The 24,691-nt window shown below is 40.7% G+C and overlaps 3 protein-coding genes and 1 pseudogene across 3 annotated transcripts; all 4 read right to left on the reverse strand.

The window, feature by feature from the left end:
- Window positions 1–3,332: 3,332 nt before the first annotated feature.
- Window positions 3,333–6,619, reverse strand: LOC114107462 (olfactory receptor 7G2-like; annotated as a pseudogene).
- A 499-nt stretch (window positions 6,620–7,118) lies between these two features.
- LOC114107461 (olfactory receptor 7G2-like) lies at window positions 7,119–8,245 on the reverse strand. Its single transcript, XM_071604247.1, has 2 exons — window positions 8,178–8,245; window positions 7,119–8,070 (listed from the first exon to the last, which is right to left on the reverse strand). The coding sequence occupies exons 1-2, from the start codon at window positions 8,243–8,245 to the stop codon at window positions 7,119–7,121; spliced, it is 1,020 nt and encodes a 339-aa protein (XP_071460348.1).
- Window positions 8,246–15,042: 6,797 nt separating this feature from the next.
- Window positions 15,043–15,981, reverse strand: LOC114107504 (olfactory receptor 7G2-like). The gene has a single exon (XM_027954913.2). The coding sequence runs from the start codon at window positions 15,979–15,981 to the stop codon at window positions 15,043–15,045; it is 939 nt and encodes a 312-aa protein (XP_027810714.2).
- Window positions 15,982–22,823: 6,842 nt separating this feature from the next.
- Window positions 22,824–23,816, reverse strand: LOC114107460 (olfactory receptor 7G2-like). The gene has a single exon (XM_027954881.1). It carries the CDS (start codon window positions 23,793–23,795, stop codon window positions 22,824–22,826), a length of 972 nt encoding a protein of 323 aa, XP_027810682.1. The 5' UTR covers window positions 23,796–23,816.
- Between the last annotated feature and the right edge of the window lie 875 nt (window positions 23,817–24,691).

The following is a 24,691-nucleotide window of genomic DNA, read 5'->3' on the forward strand; positions in this document are numbered from 1 at the left end:
TACAAAATTTTATTCTCTATTAATCTGTGGACAGACAATTGGCCTGATTCCATAATTTGGCTATTGTGAATTGCACATTTATAAGCACTGATGTGTCTATATCATGATATTATGTTGATTTTAGTTTTTTTGGATAAATACTGTGGGTTACAACAGCTGGGTCATATGGTAGTTCCATTCCTAGCCTTTCAAGAATTCCTATATTGCTTTCTAAATTGGTTGAACTAATTTGCAGTCTCACCAACAATATATGAGTGTACTTTTCCCTCCATATTCTCACGAGTATTTTTTATTATTTAAATTCTTGATGATTGCCATTCTAACTGAGTTTTGAGAATTATATTGATTAGAGGTGATGAGAGTGGCCATCCTTGTCTTAGTCCTGATTTTAAAGAAAATACTTAGTGACTCAGTGAGATCTGTCTCTAAATAAAATATAAAATAGGGCTGGGGATGTGGCTCAGTGGTCAAGTGCCCCTGAGTTCAATCCCCAGTATAAACAAACAAACAAAGAAACCTCAATTGAATGTATTGCCAGTGGGCTAGATCAAGTGAAAGAAAAAATATCAGGTATTGAAGAAAAGGTAGATGATCTATGACTTCAGACAGTATTGAACATAGAAAAGAAACTTTGATAAAATGATATGTGGATCTCTGGGAAAACATTAGAAGACCAAATGCCTGAATCATAGGATTAGATGAGGGATTTGAGTTACATGCTAATGGCATAGATACTCAGTGAGAAAATAGAAAATTTTCTAAATCCTGGACATGATGAAAAATCTTGAAGAAATTGATTAATTTTTGGACATGTATGACCTACCAGATGGAACAAAGAGGACAGAAAAGCATAAATAGGGGTATAACATATAATGAGCTTGAACCAGTAATATAATGTTTCCCCACCAAGAAAAGCCCAAGACTGGACAGACTCACTGTAGAATTTCTCCAGATTTTAAAGGAAGAGCTAATATCAATGCTTCACTATTCCATAAAATAGAAAGAAAATGAAGTTTAGAGTCTGGCTAAGGGTCCTGTCTCTTCCTACAAGTTGGTGCCTTGAATGTGGCATCCTACAGAAGACACCAATGTGTTCTCACATGGAAACACAGCACATGAAGACAAACCCCCCTGAAAGCCCTTTGTATGGCATCATTGATCTTTTGATGAGGGCAGACCTCTCTTGGCCTAAGCACCTCTAAGGTCCCCAGTTCTCAAAACTACTACAATAACATTTGCATTTCAATATGACCTTTGAAAGGTCGAAATCACCAAATGACTAATTAGTACCTAATCATCCCATCAGTATGATTTACAGGCTCACCCAGATTGTCAAGGATAAGCTACCCCTCCTCAAAGATAATTTACCTATGTATGCAACAGTTACCCTTCTGTCATTTAAGCTAATGGCACAAGTGAGAGAATTTGAACTCAGACATCCCATTTTGAGTGCCATAATTCAATTCATGAAAGAGATGTCATCTGATTGACTAAATGGAAATGTTATTATCAACTGACCCAGTGAAGGACGCTCAGGTTTCTCTTCCTGGGAACCACCTGAATGGTGACACCTGAATCTGCTACAACTACCTGGTGTCCCTGGAAGCGAAAGTCCTAGGAAGACCTACATTATGGTAGACTGAATGACACTCTGCTCCCTATTCAGGTACTTGCCCTAACTCTGAGATTCTCATAATGAGGTTATCATGTGGCCAGTTCTCCTTGGTTTTCACCAATCACCAGTCTCTTCAGTATAAACTCTCTATAGCGTTTGAGCACATTAGAGTCAGGCTTCCTTTTTATTGGAACCTGGAGTGTCCTCATTGACAAAGTTCAAATATCTTAATTAGCTCAGTATGATAGATGCTAATATTACCCCCAGAAGAATATGACCAACTAGTGACTGGTCCCAATAATTATTAAATTTTGTACAAAATGTGGCTCCCATTCTGCCCTTTGAGCCTACCCTGGGGTTCAATGGATGAGACCCAAGACCTGCAGTGAGGACAGAAGCCAGCCTCCAGATATGACAACAGCCTCTTTGGCCTTCTTCTGACCTATCCACCCTCTCTACATCTCTCCTCTGAGAATGAGCCATAAAAACATCCTAAGACTTACCAGAATATAGAACAAATCCTCCCCCTCAAAAAAAAATCCAATTTTAAGATGTACAAAAGACATGACTAGATGTTTCTCAAAGAATATATACATATAAACAACAACTGCATGAAAAACGTGTTCCATTTCACCAATCATCAGGGAAACCCAAATCAAAACCATATAGAGATATTATTTTTACTCCAGAACGATTATTATTTCATAGACAATAAATAACGAGTGTTTGTGAGGATGCAGAAAACAAGGAATTCTTATACACTGTTGGTGGAACTGTCTCCATCACACCCATTATAGAATATAGTGTGCAACTTCCTTTAAAAACTGTAAATAGAAATTCCACACAATTCGGCAATCTCACTACTGGCTGTGGATCCAGAGGTGATTTTATCAGTACGTACAAGAGACATCACACTCCCTGAACATTGCAGCACTCTTCACAGTAGCCAAGACAGAAATCAAATGAGGTGCCAGTCACGGGTGAGTGGAGAAAGGAAGTGGAATACAGTCTGCAGTATTATTCAGACATGAAAAAGTGGATTACTGTCATTTGCAGCAGCATGAATGGAACCAGAAGATACTAGGTGAAAAGAAGTCAGGCACAGAAGGAAAATGCCACACATTCTCACTTACATGTGTGTGCTAATGGTAGTCTCACAGGAGGAGAGAGCAGAAAGTGGTTACCAGTGCTTCAGAAGATGTGGAAGGAAGGGGAGGGTCAACAGGTACAGAGGTACAGTGGGATGAGAGAAATGACTTCTAATGTTCTATGGTGACGTACAATAACTATGGTTGACAAAAACTGATAGATATTTCAAAATGAAAGATTCTGAATTTTCCCAACAAAAAGAAATAATAAATATTTTAAAACAAAATATTCAAGGTGGTTGATATACCATCTCACCTAATCTGTTTATAATCACACTAAAGTCTATAAAAATGTGTGATTGCTATTTGTCAAGAAAAATATTTTATATAAATATTTTAATAAAATCACTAAAACTACAACAGATAGCTCAGCCTCTAACTCTATGACCTGAACAAAGAAATAGAGTTTAAAGAGTTGAAACCAATTGTCAAGCCTCACAGATCTAGAAAGAAAAGCAAAGTTAGGTAATTAACCCAAGATGGCATATATTTAGTTTTATTTCACCTGTGAAATCTGACAAAAAGACAAAAAGAGTCAGGCATTCTGGCTCACTAGGATTCCTGTCACTTTATATTACTCTAAAACCCATCCTATCAAAGAGCTTCCTCAAGGCCTCCTTCATGTCCCTGTTCCTCAGGCTGTAGATAAAGGGTTTCCGCATCTGAGGGACCACAGTGTACATCACATAAGACACTGCAGTCTTCCTGGGGGAGTCAGTCACTGCAGAGCTAATGTACACTCCAAAACCTGTCCCATAGAACAGGGAGACAACAGACAGGTGAGACCCACAGGTGGAATAGGCTTTATACCTTCCTCTTACAGATGGGATTTTCCAAACAGAATACACAATTTGAATATAAGAGAAAATTATTCCAGGGAGAGGAATTCCTCCAAATAGGACAGCTGCAACATATATCAGGAGGTTATTGACGAGGGTGTCAGAACAGGCCAGCTCGATGACCTGAGCGAGTTCACAGAAGAAGTGGGGGTCTCCAGGTCTGTGCAGAAGGACAGCCATAGGATGGTCAGACTGAGCAGCAGGGCATTCGCAAGGCTCATGACCAGGGAAAATACAATCAGCAGTGTAGAGAATCAGATGTAACTGCGTTACTATTACTGTCCTTGATAGAGTCTGCCTGCAAACAGGATATTCTGTCAAGGTATAGATAGGTAACAGCGGACATGCTTGAAAACGAGGTGTCTGCTGTCCTTGGGAGGGCCTACTTGCAAATGAGAGGCTCCTTCAAGGTTTAGATAAGGTAACTGCAGACATGCTTGAAAACAAGGTGTCTGCTGTCCTTGGGAGGACTTGCCTGCAAACGGGATGTTCTGCCAAGTGGGCTAGGAGGGCGCTGAGAAAAATTTTATTATCTGTTCTTAACAAAGAGCAGAGCTCAACATACTCCAGGCCGAGAATAGATTAGCCATGAGAAGCGGGTCACTTCTGATTAGAAAGTAAAACTTCTGTATGCTATGTTTAATTAGCTGAAAGACCTGATTTATTGATGTTGGAAGGCTGACTTCTTTGTTCACAATACTATAAAAAGATTGCTTGTACACAATAAAGGACTTTTTGTCTGCTGCTGCTTTGCTTGCTCTGCTTCTTCTTTCTTTTCCCATGCTGACCTGCAAGTGAATTACTGCAACACAGCAGACCACAGAGGCGGGCATTCATGATGACTGTATAGTTCAGAGGGTGACAAATGGCTACATAGCGGTCATAGGCCATTGCTGCAAGAAGACAGTTTTCCAAGCCTGCAAAATTGAAAAAAAGGAGATCTAGGAGGGACATCCTGAGTAGGTGATGCCTGATCTGGGCTGTGGGTGTAGTTCAGTAGTACAGCACTTGCCTGAGATTCAATCCCAAGCACCCCCCACAACACACGCACACACACACACAAACCAAAATTATCATTTCATTGGGTAGGAATAGGACACAATGAAACTCATCATTGTGTATAACTATAATCCACTAATAAAAACACTTTGAAAACAAGCAAGGGAGACCTACAAAACTGATCAGGATATTGCATAATCGACTTCGGGCAATTTCATAGGATTCAGAGTAATTAAACAATGTTTTACTTTACTTTTTAATTGACTTTTATTATAATTATACATAATATTGAGATTTATTATGATTTTTTGTGTGGTGCTGAGATTAAACCCAGGGCCTTTTGCATGCAAGGCAAGCACTCTACTAATTGAGCTATATCCTCAGCCTTCATTGAGATATATTTTATAGGAACAGAGTATAATTTTGTCAGTTTTGTTTTCCAGCTTCTCTGATTTGTACTTTAATGTTCACCAGCAACTTTGTGTGCTCGTAATTATCTGAATCACAAAAACATTCTATTAGGAATATAAACTGGTTCTATTACTTAGAAAAGCACTTTGGAACTACCCAAAAGAGAGGAAAGTCTCCAAAATACAAAACAACTCCACTCCAAGGGTAAGACTCTTGCTTATTTCCATCAGGGGACATGTACAAGATTATTCAAATATGTTAATTCATTCTAGTCAAAAATTTGGACTATAGCTCAGTAGTAGTATTTGTAGAGCATGTGTAAGGCCCTGGGTCTGATCTACAACACCATTTTTTAAAAATCCACAAAGAGAAGAAAACTAGCCACTGAAAATTGCATCAACAGCAAACAAGATAACTGTACTTTTTAAATATTTTTAGTTATATTATATGGACACAATATCTCTTTTTTATTTATGTGTTTTTATGTGGTGCTGAGAATTGAATCCAGGGCCTTAGACATGCTAGGCAAGCGCTCTACCACTGAGCCACAACCCCAGCCCAGAATGGACATATTTTGATTTCAATATATATAATATCAAATTATATGCCATTCAAAGAAATTAACTGGTGTCTCAATGAACAGCAGGTTTGAATCTCAAAGCACAATGATGCAAAAACAATCATAAACAGAATTCATACACAAAGATTAAAGTCTAGTTCAAAGTCAGGCAATTTCTTTAGTAAAACTATCTCATAAATGTTGCACGGATACATGCAAGCATGAAAAAAAAACATACAATTGAAGGCTGGGGTGCAGCTCAATGGCAGAGCACTGACCTAGCATGCATGAGGCCTGAGATTCAATCCACAGCATCCCACACAAAGGAGAGAGAGAGAGAACCAGAACTATTATATTCATGTATAGATATGTCCCAGTGAATGTCATCATTGTGTTATAACTACAATCTACTAATAAAAACATTTTAAAAACAAGCAAATGATTACCATAAAAATGATAGGGATGTTGCACAATGAACTATGGGCAATTTCATAGGATTCAGAGTAATTTAACAATGCTCTACTTTTCTTTTTAATTCAGTTTTATTGGTACTTTATATTTATACATAACATTGGGATTCATTGTGGTATATTTTTAGAAGAACATAATATAATTTGCTCAGTTTTGTTTCCAAGTATATACCCTTTCGGTACTTTCCTTCCTTTCCCTGACCCCAACTTCTTCTCTTCTTTTCTACTGTTCTCCTAAAGAATATTTTTTAAATGATGAAAAGAAAATTCAGCAAAACTATTAATATTAGAGACCACAGAGAAAAATATGAGTGGAGAACTCTCCAAAAATACTCCATGATTCCTCTTAATCCATTGATTTTCATGTATGTTTTTATTATACTACCACAATTTTTAAGCTACTGATAAGTTTTACATACCAAATATATAATGTACAAACAAGCAAATTGGAGCCAGGGTCATTTATGTTGCATATTACGAATACATTGTCCTGTTCTTGAAATATCAATCTCTATGTGCTCCGACTTGAAACAGTATCAGAATCTCACACAAAACTTACTTGCACATACTTGCAACATATCGATTAAAGATTAAAACTTATTACTTTGGGGGGGATACCTATGAACCTCAGTGTGCATGTACTCCTCAGGTGACTCACCCCCACAGGTGCTCTGAAGACAGAGAACCTCTACTCTTGAAGACATCATGGAATCCAGTGTTGGAGCTGTCCAATGGTGGTGGTGCTGAACACTTTTCCTTGTGCCCAACCACCAGTTCTGTCCCAGTTACAGGCTCTCAGATTCTCCTGTGAGAATTCATTGTTTACACTCTATACATGGAGAGATCATTCTGACTTACAACAGCATTTCATCTTCTTAGAAAATAATGGCCATTAATCTTGCCTGTTTCCATTTTATCAGTCTTTATTTTTCAAACCTAACAGTGCCCACAAAAAATGCAAGCCTTTCTGCATATAAAAATGGTTTACCTCACAGGGAAAGGCTTAAAAGTTTTACATGAAAGTGCTAAATGATCATTTACATGCATTCTAGAAACCGGGTTTAATTATGATGAAAATTACCTTAAAAACATTTTTCTACTAAGTGTTTTTTCCAATGCTTCCTTTATGTCCCTGTTCCTCAGGCTGTATATAAAGGGATTCAGCATTTGAGGGACCACAGAGTACATCATTGAAGCCACTGCTGTCTTCCTGGATGATTCAGTCACTGCAGAGCTAATGTACACCCCAAAACCTGTCCCATAGAACAAGAAAACAACAAAGAGATGAGACCCACAGGTGGAAAAGGCTTTATATTTTCTTCCAGCTGATGGCATTCTCAAAAGACAAGAGACAATTTGAGCATAAGAAAAAATGATACCAAAGAGAGCACTACCACCCAATATGATGGAGAAAAAATAAATCAAAATATGATTGATGAGGGTATCAGAACAGGCAGGTTTAATGACTTGAGAAAGTTCACAGAAGAAGTCAGGGATCTCCAGGTCTGTGCAGAAGGACAGTCGCAGCACCATCAGAGTGTGCAGCAGGGCATCCACAGTGCTGATGAAGAGGGAGATCAGAACCAGCATCACACAGAGGGAAGGATTCATGAAGATGGTGTACATCAGGGGGTGACAAATGGCCACATAGCGGTCATAGGCCATTGCTGTGAGGAGACAATTTTCCAAGACAAGAAGAGCCATGAGAAAGAATATCTGGGAGAGGCAGTCTGTGTAGGAGACACTCCGACTCTGTGTTTGGATGTTCACCAGCATCTTGGGGATGATGCTTGTGCTTATACAGATGTCAATAAAGGACAGATTGGAGAGGAAGAAGTACATGGGGTTATGGAGGTGGGAGTCAGAGCTGATGGCCAGGATTATGAGCAGGTTCCCAAGCACCGTGACCAGGTACATGGACAGCAAGAGGCTGAAGAGAAGCGGCTGCAGTGCTGGATCATCTGTCAGTTCCAGGAGCAGGAATTCTGAAACAGCTGTTTGGTTTCTGGGTTTGGTGCCACTGATGAATCTGATGTAAAAGATGAGTGACAGGACAATAAAATCCTTAGTTCAGGGTCACAGCATTAGGAGCATCACCCGGGTACTTGTTAGAAATATTTGGACCCCATTCCATACCTAGGACAACTAGCTCCAGGGATGAAGTCCAGCAATCCGCCATTTAATAAGCTCTCCCTCCCACACATGGCCACATTGGAGAATGGGGCTCTGGAAAAACTCTCTTCTGTATTTTTAACCTAGATGAATATTGAAATCCTTCCCTCTCCTTATCTCTCCTTTCATCCTCTCTGTCCCTCACCTCCTTCCTTGGACACATTAATTCAGCCCAGTTAATTCTTGGACTCACACACTCCAAATGAAATCCATACTCCAGCATTTGCTTTGTAAATAGAAGAAAATTCTTCAGCTGTTTAAATAGCCCCAATGCCCTCATCCTATCACAGGGCCTGTCATAAAACTCACAGAGTTGTTATTACAGTGATGAGAAATAGACAGACCCAGTGGGCCAGCACTCATACTGCACCTGGGGCCCTCACCATGACATTTCCCATTGGGACATTTTGTGTTCCATGACACATGCATATTTTCTGCCTAGGAAGAAAGTTGTCCCTGGGACACATGGGAAAAAGAGGACAGAGAAACAGAACATCCCTGGAATTATAACTGCAAATTTGAAGGGCAGCATATTTCATGTGCTAACTTTCTCATGGGAGTCTTGGTCATATCCAGAGGAAAGGAAATCAGTATTAATAGCATCACTCTTAATTTGGCATGGACATAATACAAATAAAATGATTTAAATGATGAAAACAAATTAGATGTATAAATCAATATAAAAAATGGAAAAGTTACAAGAGAGTAGAACATGGATGATACACAGGGTCCTTCATGAAAATAATGTTTAAATATTTAACAAACCTCTACAGAGAATTTTTCTTTTGGTCCATTGTAGAAAATGTTACCATAACAAAAAGTACACAAAATAACACACAGGTCTGAGTATCCACCAGTCGATTATCAAATTTGAACCTTTTTCCATTTTCATTTTAGGGTTTATCATTGCAATAAATAAAACATGTATGTGGAGGAATGTGTTCATACCATTATATTTCCTTTTGTTCACAGGGTAAAGAGTTATAACTTAACAAACACATACATGTGATTTCCTCATATTTTTATTGTATTTCATACTATTCTTCCACAAGCAATTTTATAGTATTTTGTTTTACAAAGGTCTATATTATAAGCATCTTATTGTTCATGTCATTTTACAATTGACTTCCTTATGTGATTTTTAAAAATTGCTGTTCATAATTTTATTAACTTTAACTACCACATGGTGTTCTGCTATATTTTTACATCTAAGTTCATTTCTCCATTTTCTGCCTCATTGATGTTATACAGTTTTCCTTTTACCCTACATATACGGATGGACACATATAAAATCTGAAAAAATGCACAAGGAAATTTGTTGCATTGATCTTGCTTCTGAGACAATGAATACAGTGAAATGTGTAATGAGCCCTTCAGTACATATTATTTTTTCTAAATTTTTTTTAGTTGTCAATGGACCTTTATTTTATTTATTTACATGGGTTGCCGAGAATCAAACCTAGTGCCTCACACATGCTAGGCAAGTGCTCCTCCACTGAGCCACGACCCCAACCCCAGTACATATCATTTTTAATTAAAAATGATTAAATTGATACTAGTAGAACATCAGCATTTATGAGTTCTGGGAAAGGGTGAATGGTGGTATATTTTAAATTATTATTACACACTCTGTGTCACTGTTACAATTAAAAATAGTCTATGGTTTTAAAATAACAAACAAGTAGATAAGGGCAGTAGCTTACTGAGTCTGCCTAGGTCTCTGCATCCCCCCTCCATGTCCTCACAGCCAAAAAACAGAGACAACACCCAAGTTCCTCCACCAAGATGTAGGACAGGTGATAGAGACAAGGTGAAGCTGACTGACACATCTCCCCTCCACCACCCAAAGAGCAAAGAAAATGGTGAAGAATTTGGTCACATTCATCCATTTTGAAAAAGGAGGGTTTATGCTCAAGAAGAAAATGGTTCTTGTCATTATGTACATAGAGGAGACCACCAGATTGAGAGCTGTGTTGAATGAGTTTACAAAGGTAGCAAAGAACATATCACAGTGGTGAAAGACAGCCAGGCACAAGAGTGCCCTGGGAGACTTGGTCTGGATCATCCTCAGGTATTTTCCTCACAGCGGCATCACCAGGATAAAACTGTACTCAATTCCTGCTTCCTTCCCATTGCCTAAGGGACTTCAGGTTACCTGGCTGGCATCATTGTGCAGTGGTGCTGGTCATCTCCCTCGGATGGTGGATGGACACAGAAGATCTGTCCTCAGGAAGGCAGAGGGACAGAGTGAGACTCTGAGCTCAAGCCAAATAGATGAATTCTGAGGGGATTCCCAGCTCTTGTCTCCTGACTGGTCACAGGAAATTTGCAGTTTCTGTATCCCTGGGGACCTAATATCCAAAGCTGCCTATTACACGAAGGCTGTTATTAGTTTTTGAATCCTATGGCACTGGAAATCCTTAAAGGCCAAGACGCTACAAACAGAATTCAATATGGCTGAGTCCCTCACTCTGCAAAAACAAGTGACTCATCCACTTCTTACCGCCTGCCTGTCTCAGCACATGCCACCCTCGTCTGTATCCCAGTCTCCCTTTTTCATTCTCAGTAGAAGGAATGGCCTCTCTGAATACTAATTCTAGTTTTATGTACAGAGCATAGCTCTTCTATGTGTGTATGTAAAATACATTTGTAAATATAGCTAAGATATAGCTATATATATAATGTAAATATGGAAACATTCATTTTTTCTTAAGTATCATTGAATGTTTCCTGAGACTTAATCTATATTCTGAGCAATTAATTCATCAGATTCCAATCTACAATCTGTAACTAATGTGGATATAATTTTCATCACAATAGTGCTAGTTTACATTTTATTTCACATCAGGGGAAATAAATTAGTTCAACCCATGAACTCATGACTTGATTTTTATAAAGTTTTGGGAAATTACATCACAGGCAAGACAGTTTATCCAGTAAACACAGTCAGATTTCAACCATAGTTAGGTGAAGACACTTCTCCATTTTGAAACTTAATTACAAATTTTCACTTTAAAGAGTTCAATATTTTCACGTGTTTTGTAATGCCAGATTCGTGGGACCCCCAATAGACCTCCAGGAGCCAAATCCGATGCAATCCCACAAGAGTCTTTATTGCACGCTCGAGCCTGGACTCACAACCATTTCCAATGCAGCAGTCCCAGGGAGTGAGTCGCGGCCCTTAGTTCAGTGAGGATTTATAGGTTTTGGGGGGATACTCTATGAGTCACAACATCACACAGCAAATCATTTCATACCACGGGAAATCAAACAACAACTCTGAACATTGATTAGCACATTCACTGGCGGGAACAAGTTGAGTAAGGGTAATTGGTGAGTTCAAGAGGTGGATACATTTTAACTGATTGGTTTGTATGCGCTAATCTACACGGTTTCCTAACATGTTATCAATCACCAAGACTACTGGGCGGGGCGGGGCGGGGGGAGTCACCTGGAATTTCAGGTATTTTCCCTGTCTTCGCTGATTGGTGGTTGTTAGGGGGATGCTATGGGTCCTCATCTAGCGTAACTGAGTCAGTGACACCTGGTGCCACAGATCTCTCCTGCAATTTACAGACAAACAACTCGGCAGGATGGCTATGTGTCTAGGAGTGCTCTGTGGGTTTTTCCAAGGACAAGGGCCATGCCCCCTCCCTTTGGACAGGCCTTGAGGTAGAAGCTGGGTTTTCAAAAATGGAGTCACATCATTTTCTCAGTTTATCATACATTTCATTGCATGTTAACCCTTTCTATTTGAACTGATTTTTTAATCAGTGGTGCTTTGATATATTATTTCAAAATGACGTGAGACAAGATGGCATTATTATGTCAGTCTACACCTTACTACCACCATTAATTTTGAACACATGAAATAATCGATAAATTTTTAAAAGATATAGCTAGTTCCCATATAACAACTTACAAATTTTTCTGCATATCAAAAAAATGATTGGGATGATCAAAGTGCTCAACAAATTATGGAAAAAATGTTACTGCCTCCATGTAATAGGGCAAAACATTCTCAAAGAGATTAGGTGGTTGAAGCCTGGAGCAAAAGTGGAACTTCCATATTGGAGAAACGTGGCTAAACAGAAATTATTAAAATGTCTGGATTATAATAGAATAGCTAAAGATTTCAAAAAATCTACCAGGAAGCAAGTGAACCATGCTACCTTGCTGCCTCTTGGCTGGATTTTTTATTATTAAAATCATGCTGGGCGCAGTGGCTCACACCTAATCCCAGTGGCTTGGAGGCTGAAGCAGGGGGATCACAAGTTCAAAGCCAGCCTCAGCAAAGTGAAGTACTAAGCAACTCAGGGAGACCCTGTCTCTAAATAAAATACAAAATAGGGCTGGGAATGTAGCTCAGGCCGAGTGCTCCTGAATTCAATCCCTGGTATCAAAAAAAAAAAAAAATTACAAGAAAAGGAATCATTCAACTTAATGAAGGACAAGAGAGGTGATTGATGATTGGTAGAAACCACTGAGAGCCTTCTATATTAGAAAAATATGAGCTCACAGACAGAAATAAGAAGAGAACTTCATTCTCACTCACATAAGATCTGCAAATCAAAATTTAAACACAGAAGAGAAAAAATCCTGAAACAGTGTTTTTTGTCTATTCTGTGCTGCTATAACAGAATACCACAGAGAAGTTTCATTTATAAAGAAGAGAAATACCTTGTGCCACAGTTCTGTAAGCCACGAGTTCCCTGTCAAGGCCCAAGTTCCCAAGCAAAGCACAGAGAATCACCAAATGACTATAAACAGCACCTAATGATCCCAGCAGGGTTGTAATGGAATGAGTTCCAGGCCCACCCAGATAGTCAAGGACAAGCCACCACTCCCCAAGACACTCCTCCTATGTATGCAACATTCACCTTCTCATCATTTAAGTTACTGAGGGAATTAGAACCTACACATATCATTTTAAGTGACGTAAAATGATTCATAAAAGAGATGTCATCTGGTTGACACGATGGAAATGTTATTATCAACTGACCCAGCGAAGGGCGCTCAGGTTTCTGTCTCTGGCAGCCACATCTAGGTGTAACACCAGTATCTGCTGCAACCACCAGGTGACCCTGGAAGAGCAAGTCCTAGGAAGACCCACATTATGGTAGACTGAACGACTATTCAAGTATATGCCCACTCTGAGGTTCTCATGTGGCCATTCATCAGTGGTGGTCAACAATCACCAGTCAGTTCTCTTTAGTATGAGCTCTCTATAGTGTTTGAGTCAGGTTTCCTTTTTATTGGAAACTTTAGTGTCCTCACTGATATATTCAGATTCTTAACATTATCTCAAATTCTGAGATAATCTAATTATCTAACTGAGTACATTAGATGCTGATATTACCCTCAGAAGAATATGGTCCACTAGTACCTGGTCCCAATATTTATGAAACAGGGTTCAGAATGTAGCTCTTTCTCTGCACTATGGGCCTCTCCTGGGGTTCAATGGATGAGACCATAGACATGCAATAAAGACAGAAGCCAGCCTCCAGATATGACAACAGCCTCTTTGGCCTTCTTCTGACCTATCCTCCCTCTACTACATTCCTGCCTCTGAGACTGACCCAGAAAAGCATCCCTAAGACTCTCCAGAATATAGAACGAATTCCACAGCTCCTCTTCATCAAAAAAATTCCCATTTAAAAATGTACAAATGACCTGACAAGGCATCTCTCAAAGAAGATATATAAATGAACAACAACTGTATGAGAAAAAAAGTTCCATTTCACTAATCATCAGGGAAACCCAAATCAAAACACAACAATATCATCTCACCTCAGAATGACTATTATTAAAAAGACAAAAAGTAACAAATGCTGGTGAGGATGCAGAGAAAGGGGAACTCTTATGCACTGTTGGTTGGACTGTCAATTACTACACCCCTTATAGCATGCAATGTGCAACTTCCCTAAAAAAATGTATAAACAACTTCCATTGGATTCAGCAATCCCATTACTGGGTATGTATTCAGCGGTGATTTTATCTGTACATACAAGAGACATCTCACTCCCTGTGTATTACAGCACTCTTCACAGTAGACTGGAGAGGAAATCAAACCAGGCACCCATCAATGGGTGAATGGACAAAGTAAGTGGAATGCAGAGTAGACTATTATTTTGACATTAAAAGGTGGAATTCTATCATTTGCAGCACCATGAATGAAACCAGAAGATATTGGGTGAACAGAAGTCAGGCCCAGAAAGAAAAATACCACACATTCTCACTTATATGTGGGTGCTTAATGCTCATGACCAGAGTTTGGTGGTGACCAGAGTTTCAGAAGATGTGGGAGAAAGGGAGGGTACAGAGGCACAGTGGGACAGGAAAAATGACTTCTTTACTGTTCCATAGCAAAGTAGAACAACTGTGGTTGACAATGATGGATAGATATTTCAAAATGAGAAGATTCTGAATGTCCCCAACAAAAGGAATGTGGTTGATATCCCAGTTGACTTGTTCTGATTACACATCACAGTGAAACCCATAAGTTGTGTCTTTGCTATTTGTCAAGAAAAATTTATATGTTAATAAATATTTTGTATCTATTAAAATCACTAAAGCTGGAACACCTAGCTCAACCTCTGACTCTATGACCTGAACAAAGAAATGGAGTTTAAAGAGTCGAGACATTTGTCAAACACCCTGATCTAGAAAGAAAATCAGGGTTAGGTAACAAACCCAAGATGGAATATGTTTAGCTTTTATTTCATCTGGACATTTGAAAAAAAAAAAAAAAAGAGTCAGGCATTCTGGCTCACCAGGATTCCTGTCACTTGACCTTACTCTAAAACCCAAATCCAAAGAAAATGGCACATCATAGCAGAGAACCTATCCTACCAAAGAGTTTCCTCAAGGCCTCCTTCATGTCCCTGTTTCTCAAGCTGTAGATGAAGGGGTTCAGCATTTGAGGGACCACAGAGTACATCACTGAAGCCACAGCAGTCTTCCTGGGGGAGTCAGTCACTGCAGAGCTAATGTATACCCCCAAACCTGTCCCATAGAACAGGGAGACAACAAATAGGTGAGACCCACAGGTGGAAAAGGCTTTATACCTTCCTCTAACTGATGGGATTTTCAAAACAGAGGAGACAATTTGAATATAAGAGAAAATTATTCCAGAGAGAGGAATTCCTCCAAATAGGACAGCTGCAACATATATCAGGAGGTTATTGACGAGGGTGTCAGAACAGGCCAGCTCGATGACCTGAGCGAGTTCACAGAAGAAGTGGGGGATCTCCAGGGCTGTGCAGAAGGACAGCTGTAGGACTGTCAGACTGAGCAGCAGGGCATTCACAAGGCTAATGACCAGGGAAAATACAATCAGCAGACCACAGAGGCGGGCATTCATGATGACTGTGTAGCTCAGAGGGTGACAGATGGCTACATAGCGGTCATAGGCCATTGCTGCAAGAAGACAATTTTCTAAGCCTGCAAAATCCAAAACGAAGCAGGCCTGGGAGAGACACCCTGCATAGGTGATGCTGTGCTGCTGTGCTTGGATGTTCACCAGCATCTTTGGAATCGTGCTTGTGCTTAAACACATGTCAGCCAAGGACAAATTGGACAGAAAGAAGTACATGGGGGTGTGACGGCGGGAGTCAGAGCTGATGGCCAGGATGATGAGCAGGTTCCCCAGGATGGTGACCAGGTAGATGGACAGGAACAGGCTGAAGATGAGGGGCTGCAGGGCTGGGTCCTCTGTCAGTCCCAGGAGGAGGAAGTTGGAAACATCTGTTTCATTTCTAGCCCCCATGTTGTTGATGAATCTGACGGAGGGAAATATTGAGTGGATTAAAATGTATGAACCAGCAGCAGCAGCGTTTGGGAACATGTTAAAAGTACAGGTTTTTTATTGCCTAATCAAACTGACTCCTCATGAACTCTGAGGATAAGGACCCACTTCTACACTTTAAAAAGCCCCTCTGGGAGTTTTGATATATATTGACTTTTGAGAATATGTATATTCAGTGCAGAACCTTCTTATGATGCCAAGTGAATATTCAAATATTTTTATTTTCTAATTCTTCCTCCATGCTCCTTCCCTCCTTCCCTCACTCCTCTTCCTCCACTCCCTTGAAGCACTGGTTTATTGACATCAACTATCTCATGTATTGTGCTAAGAACTGAGAATTAAACAAAACATAAGATATGGCTTTTCAATTAGAATTATTCTTTGCCTTAAATGAAAAGATGAGAATAAAATCACGAAATCTATCTTCTAAAGCAATGGTTCCCACACTTTTCCTTGCCTTCGGAATCTCTGAAGCTTATGTCAAAGAGCAGGTGTGTTACTTCTTACTATCACCCCCATTTACCCACAAGGGCACTCAAGGTGAGGCTTCATCATGAATGTGAAATAAACAGTGAGTACTTGGCAAACACTGGATTTGAACTCAGATGTGTTCACTGATGAGTTGATTTTATTGATCAACCTGTTAATGCCCTGGATAGCACAGAATTAGCATTACTAAATGATCACTCAGATCTCATAATTTACCTTTGCAATTTTAATATTTCCTTTCTAACCAAAGCCTCTAAGTCTTTCCCTGGATTGCAAAGGTGTGTCCAGCACTATTGCTGAAAGATTGGTCCTTGATCCACAATGCCAATCCAATAACGAGGACATGGTTTTGAGGAAAAGGAAAAAGAAAGTTTATTGAAACTGGGGAGACTCCTGTCCCAAAGACTGTGATTCTGTCCATCTGCAGGAATAGGGGACTTTTAAAGAGGTTCTTGTTCTCATTGGAGTTGTAATTCACTTGTTAATTTGGGAGATAGTCATTTCTGAGATCTTCTGGTATATCCCCAAAGTCTGGATTACTTTGTTCCTGTTGTGGGTATGTGCTCAAGGACAGATAGCTGTGCCTAGGATGGCTCAAAAAGGTAATCCTGTTTCCCTGAGATTAGGGAAAGGGAGAGATTAGGGAGGAGCAGGGAGAGAAGAGAAAGAAACATGCCCCTCTAAAAAATAAATTGCAGTGACGGAGCAGCAAGGGTTATATTCAAAACACAAAGTAACTTATGGCAGGTAGATAGCATCCATCCCAATGGAACTGAACAAGGATTAGAAAAAGTTGCCTCTAGATGTGTTGCTCTTAAGACTTCCCCTTAGAAATGTAAGCCACCTCTTTTAGCAATTAATTCTAGGAGAAGCTGAGCAACTCTATCTATGAGACTCTGTTGCATCCTAAGAGAGTTCTTCCCATGAGGTAATAGGTAGCGTATCATTTTAAAAAAGGGAGGGGGTCAGCTAAATAATAAAAAGTGATAAGCATAATTTTCTAAGAAAACAGATAAAACTAATAGCCATATGCTGGTATTCAGAATACAGATTATAAGATAACCTACCTTTATAAGAGACTTAGAAGATAATCAGAGCCCTACTAGGAGGGTCACTTAGAGTCGTGGCCTTTAGGGGAGACCGAAGTGTCTGGCTGCAGCAGCACTTACCATTAGATGTGACACTGGACTCACACAGTCCAAGTGTGATCCAAGCTCCAGCTCGTGTCTGTGCAAGGGGAAAAGTCTCCAGCTGAGCGAGGAACCTGGATGACGCAACAGGACGTGTTAATTGGCTTCACTATGACTTTGCAAGGTTGGTACAGCATCACACTGTGCACCTCAAACAGATAAAATCATATTTAATCATATTTCAGTGAAGCTGGAAAAAACCTGGGGATTTTTCATGATAAGAAATGAATTGAACAAAAGCAGTGCTCCCCACAGTGCTCGCCACATCCTCGCCACCCTCACGCTGACTTTTCCTATTGGGTTCTTTTTTTTCTCCCCCTGTCACAAATGATGGCATGGCTATTTATTCCTCAAAAAGAAGTAACATGTTGGGGAGGTTGAGGGAAGAGGAAAGAAAGAAAACATCCCCAATACGACAAATGAAAATATCAGGAAGCATGTAACCCACTGGAACTACCTCTGGAAACGCTGGTCATGGAGAATAATCAGAAGGAAACATCAATGATACCAGCACTAACTGTGACAGAGTAACACTGACCAACTGCAGCGTCCTGCCTGACTGTCTGCTCTGCCACGGGGGCTTTATTTAAATGGATGTTGTGTTTTCTATTCCTCTTCTCCCTCTTCCCCTCCCTACCCTCGCAGGAAGCAGGATCACCTTTTCCCATCCTAGGCCCAGTTCTCTGTCCTTGAGCACACCCCGACACACACACACAGGAACCAAGGAATTCAGACGCTAGGGATGGCACCAGAAGATCTAAGAATGACTATCTCCCTGGTCAAGTATATCTAAAAAGAACAAATAAAATTAAATTCAAAAAAGAAATGACTATCTCCTAAATTACAAACCCCCGGACAGGAAACACCTGAAATGCAGCCTTTGAATAGCTTCTTTAAAAACCCCCTGTCCCCCGTGATGCAGAAACACAGTCTCTGGGACAAGAGTGTCCTGTTTCTCCTTTGCTAGCAAAGCAATAAAACTTCCTCCTTTTTCTCAAAATCTAGTCCTTGTTATTGGATTGGCATCGGGGACAAGGATAAGCTTTTGGTGACAAAAATAAGGGACTTTCAGTATGGGATGATGTCAAAATGAACCTCACTATTATGTATGATTGTAACACACTAATAAAAACATTTTTAAAAAGCAATAGTGATCAATATTTCACCTGGGATATTGAAGATGGAGGATGTGCCCACAGGAAATGCAGACAGCCCGACCAACTCGACAGGTCCTGGTCAGGAAGGCTCATCTCTGGGAGGAGCTCAGAGGCTGCTTCCTGGCTGGGCAGGGCTTTTTGAGGGAGGCGGTCATATGTGACTCCCGCAGCCTCTCTTTCCCTGGGGCCCAATATCCAGAGCTCCTCATTAGACCAGCTATGTTACTATCATCCTGATCCCAGACGTGCACATCCTTAAAGACCAAGAATATACAGTGAGGAGTTTGGGCTGATTTCCTGACCCCTGAGGCCAGGCATCCAGCCATCCAGCTGTCACCATGGTGTCTGCTCATCTCTGTTTCTTGGCCCTTGCTTACATAACACATGTCACTTCTCTAATAAGTAAAGTTCTCCTTTTTTTAATATTTATTTTTAGTTTTTGGTGGACACAGCATCTTTATTTTATTTTTATGTGGTGCTGAGGATAGAACCCAGTGCCCTGCACATGCCAGGAGAGCGTGCTACCACTTGGGAGACTTCCCCAGCCCCTAAAGTGGTCCTTTTAAACTACAAATGAAATCATCTCCACATAACTACTGATATCAGGAAGACTTGTAGCTATTTTAGGAGTGAAAATATGTAGCATATGTGGATGTAAATACTATAATTAATATTAGCTAATGTAAGGCAAAAAGGCAAATGCTCAGCCTTTTCATGTAAGATTGATGTCGACTGACCCTTAAGATTGCTTTTTATATTTTCCACGGAAGATTTTAATCCATGTGATTGATGCGGACTGCCAGATATATACATAGGACCATTGTTTAATTGGGTTATTGGTGTCTTTACTGTCAAGTTGTTTGAGCTCCATACGCATTCTGGATATTAACACCTTGCCAGACATGTAGTTTACAAATATTTTCTCCCACTCTGTGGTTCACTTTGTCCAATTTGTCAATTTTTGTTCTGTAACCTGTACATTTGGGGACTTAAAAAAAATTATTGCCTAGGCCAATGTCCTGTAGGGTTTCTACTCTGTTTCCTTCTAATAATTTGAGAGCTTTGTATCTTACACTTGAGTGCCTAATCCATTTTGAGTAAATATTTCAACTGATGACACATAGGGGTTTTATTTCCAACGTCCTAAAGGATTTCTACTACATTTCCTGCTAGTAATTTGATAGCTTTGAGACTTACACTTAAGTGGCTAATCCATTTTGAGTGGGTATTTGTAACCAATCACATGTAAGCGTCTAGTTTTATTCTTCTGCACAGTGCTTTTTACTTGAAAAATATGAGTGAACTCAAGAGTTGAGCACTGCCAAAACCAGGACTGTGGACTTACAGCACCTCAATGTTTCAAGAAAGTCCCAAAGAAACAATTTAACCAAGATCACTGTTGGTTTGGTGGATGGGATTGTGATGCTTTCCATAATATGAAGCACCGATGTCAGTACGTTGAGTTAAGGAGCACAGAGCTGACTGCTGATGGGTGAGGACAACCCAGGATGTGCCACCTAAGTAATTAGACCAAAGCTCGATTGGAATGACCTCAGAAAAATATGGTAGAAGAATGGGTAGAACAAATACAGAGATCTCTCTGAGACTATAGCTAGAGCAGGATGAGGGGTCTACAAAGGGTTTTGCATTTAGGAAAGATTCGTGGGCGTTTGAAGCAACGATATCACACCTCACGGTGGCCTTCTGAAGTAAGCTATGCTAGTGCCAGATCAGGAATACTCAGGTGTCAACAGGACTCCATCAAGAGCCTTCTGAAAACTCCCACCTGGAATGAAACACCTTTAAGCCTCCTTTAACATCCAAGGTGTCCAGCTCTGTGGCCTCGTGGGTAGGATGAAGCCAGGTGGAGTGTGGAAGCAGGACCCACGCTCCTGATCTGAGAACATACCTCCTGAAGCCAAAGCTGCTGTCTGACTACGATTTTGAATATTTCAAATATTGCTTGAAGATTAAACCATTAACTTTTTTTTATTTCACAAAAAAAAAACATTTTTATTTGACTTTCAACATTTCACAGTGGTGAAGATTATGTGTATGTTTTCCATCTTTTCATTGGTGCATTATAGTTGCACATACTGATGACAGTTGTCATTACATATTTGTACGTGCACAGGATGTAACAACACAGTTTAGCCAATATCACTCCCCATCACTTCCCCCTCCTTCCTCACCTCCCACTCCCTGTTCCCTTTCCTCTATGGATTTCCCTTTGATTTTTAGGAGGTTTTTGTTTTCATTTTTCCTCTGTAGCTTCTGCAAACCATTATCTTTTAAGCTGATGTGTTGCACATATTTTTTTTCCAAAACAGAGAAATGAGAAAATAAAATATGCAGGGTTTTCGTGGGGGAGAACTAAAGGAAAAATGACAGTTGGTTAGTGTATATCCTAAAATGGGTCTTAGGATGAGCTAGACACAAGCCCCTGACAGCCGGGTTCAGGGTGCAGCTGCAGTAGAAGGGTGAAGAAGACAGCAGAGACAAGCAGGAGGCTGAGCAAAGTCCACCTGCATATGTCAATCACGTTGGAGGCAGGGGCTTAAAACATTAAGTCAATACAAAGGGCTTAGCAAGAAACTCACACTTGGCGAGTGTGATGTCCCTGTTATAAAAGATTATCAGGATAGAGAGTTGAGGAAAAGGACTTGAATTGGACAAGTCCCTTACTCCCCTCAACTAGTACTGGCTGATGTCCTCTCCCTGAGACACGGAAGGGTGCCACTGTTCTCCCTCCACCCCTTCCTGCTCACACCTGTCTCAAGTGCTAATCACATATGGAGACGCCTCTCCTCTGTACTGGACTGTGCTTTCTTCACAAGTCCCGTTATCCTAACACACATTGTGGGGACCGGGCGCAGTGCCACATGCCTGTAATCCCAGCAACTCGGGAGGCTGAGACAGGAGGATCACGAGTTCAAAGCCAGCCTCGGCAACGGTGAGGTGCTAAGCAACTCAGTGAGACCCTGCCTCTAAATAAAATACAAAATAGGGCTGGGGATGTGGCTCAGAGGTTCAGTGCCCCGCAAAAAAAAAATTCTGGGGAAGAATGACACCAATTTCACTCAAAAAATACAACTTAATTCTAAAGATATCTATTTGTCCATATCCTGTATAAAAACAAGTGATAATAAAGAGAATGTACCCAGAAATATAGATACTAAAGTCCCAATTCTATGTATAGGTAAGGGAGAGCAAATACATCTTTAATGTTAGATGTTTCTAAAATAATACCTGTAATGACTATGGACTAAGCGTGTACTGTAAGAAAGTTTCATTGTCTTTTTTAGAAATTTCCTAGTTTTCCTAATTTCACAATAGTAGTTTCAATACACACATTTGTTAAACACAACAAAGCAGGGGGAAGATTAGAAGTTCTGTGGGTCAGACAAAGGGGAATGAAGGGAAGAGGGGGGACAGGAATAGGAAAGACAGTGAAAGGGATCTGAAATAACGTTCCTATGTACATATATGAACGTCCCACTGTGAAGCTCTTCATCATGTAGATACCATTGTCCAGGATGAGTCTCAGTAACCTCTTAGTAGATTGTGAAATTAGTACTTTTGCTTCACATTAGGTCCATCTGTGGGGGGGCAACCTACCTGGCCCTAACCGTGGGATCAGGCATAAGTTGTTCTTCAGATAGTAACACAGCCCTCCTGAGACCTCTCCCTGCCCTATTCTCCTACTCCGGTGTTCCTTCTTCCAAAACTGATCCATCAATAATTGCTAAAAATTGAACACCCAACTTGGGCTCTCCTTCTGTGGAGTCAGAACAACACAATGCAGTTTAGAGATGAGATTGAAATCATTTGCCAAACAGATATCACAGACCTGGACAAATGGCAATGTCAGGTTTGAAATCCAAGTTGCCATGTATTTAGACACCATATTATTTTGTCATTTTGGAGGAACTTGATGATGCAAGAGCAGGCATCCTGTCACTTTAGCTCATTCCAGAGACCCAAACCTAAAGCCATGACACAATCCCAGAGAAGGACTCCCACTGATGAGATGTCTCAGAGCTCCCTTCATTTCCCTGTTCCTCAAGCTGTAGATGAAGGGGTTCAGCATTTGAGGGACCACAATGTACATTATTGAAGCCACTGCAGTCTTCATGGAAGTGTCAGTCACTGCAGAACTCATGTACACACCAAAACCTGTCCCATAGAATAAGGACACAACCGAGAGGTGAGACCCACAGGTGGAAAAGGCTTTATACCTTGCACCCACTGATGGGATCCTCAAAATAGAGGAGACAATTTGGATATAAGAGAAAATAATCCCAGAGAGAGGGACACCAAAAAATATGATACTCACTAAATACACCAGGAGGTTATTGATGAGGGTGTCAGAACAGGCCAGCTTGATGACCTGAGAAAGTTCACAGAAGAAGTGGGGGATCTCCAGGTCTGTGCAGAAGGACAGTCGCAGCAACATCAGAGTGTGGAGTAGGCCATGCACAATGCTAAGGAGCAGGCAAAGGAGACACAGCAGGACACACAGGCAGGGGTTCATGATGACTGTGTACCTCAGGGGGTGACAGATGGCCACAAAGCGATCATAGGCCATCACTGCAAGGAGAAAATTTTCTAAACTACCAAAAATCAAGACAAAGCAGGTCTGGGAGAAGCAGCCTGTGTATGAGATGCTTTGATCCTGAGTTTGGATGTTCATCAGCACCTTGGGGATCGTGGTAGTACCCATACAGATGTCATTGAAGGACAGGTTGGAGAGGAAGAAGTACATGGGGGTGTGGAGGTGGGAGTCAGAGCTGACAGCCAGGATGATGAGCAGGTTTCCCAGGATTGTGACCAGGTACATGGACAGGAACAGGCTGAAGATGAGGGGCTGCAGGGCTGGGTCCTCTGTCAGTCCCAGGAGAAGGAATTCTGAAACAGCTGTGTGGTTTCTGGGTTCCATGTTGCTGGTGAATGTTATGAAAAATATGGGGCAAAAATAAAATAAGATGAATGGTGTCTATACAACCAAAAAGAGTATCGGATGGTGACTTGGTAGAAATGAAAAATCTTGGAATGACCCAGACCTTCCTGATGATAAGATCTGAAGCTGTGGACCAGCAAGACGTGTCTGAACAAACATTGCAGATAAATTTCATGTCCAGCTCTTTAAACAAAAAAGAAAGATTATCCTTCCTGTATACTCTGAGGCCAAGACAACATTCAGTGCTCACCTCTGCTTCCTATTTCTGTCCTATCCTCGGTGCTCATACCTACTCTCCTTCCCATGCTCTTTACTGGACAGCAACACTTTTTCCCACATTGTGTTTAGAGCTGATAACACTCAGCATCTCACCTGGCTGCTGAAGATGGAAGGTCTGCTCTCAGCACAGGTCGACAGGTCGACTGAGGCAGCAGGCTCCCGGTCAGGAAGGCCCATCTCTGGGAGGAGGCGGTGCAGGTGCTGCTTCCTGGCTTCCCAGGAGGACTCCTGCAGTTCTTATCCTGGGGTTCAATATCCAGAGCTCCTCATTAGAGCAGCTATTTCATTAACATTCTCCTCCCAGGAGGACACATCCTTAAAGACCCAGACTATGAAAGTAAAGAATACCAAGGGACAGATTTCCTGACCCCAGATGTCCAGTACCTCCCCCAGCTCTCTCCGTGGTTCATGCTCATAATTTCTGAGACCTTGCACTCGTAACACATGGCTCTACACTAAGAAATGACAGTGTTCCCTTTTGGCTATAAACAAAAGCATCTCTACCTATGTCATGATATTAGAAAAACTGATTCAATTTAGGGGTGAAAATAAGGCCCAGGCACTTGAGAATACATAATACAATGATAGAGATGGCT

Source organism: Marmota flaviventris, chromosome 1, assembly GCF_047511675.1.
Source record: "Marmota flaviventris isolate mMarFla1 chromosome 1, mMarFla1.hap1, whole genome shotgun sequence".
Classification (NCBI taxonomy): Eukaryota; Metazoa; Chordata; class Mammalia; order Rodentia; family Sciuridae; genus Marmota; species Marmota flaviventris.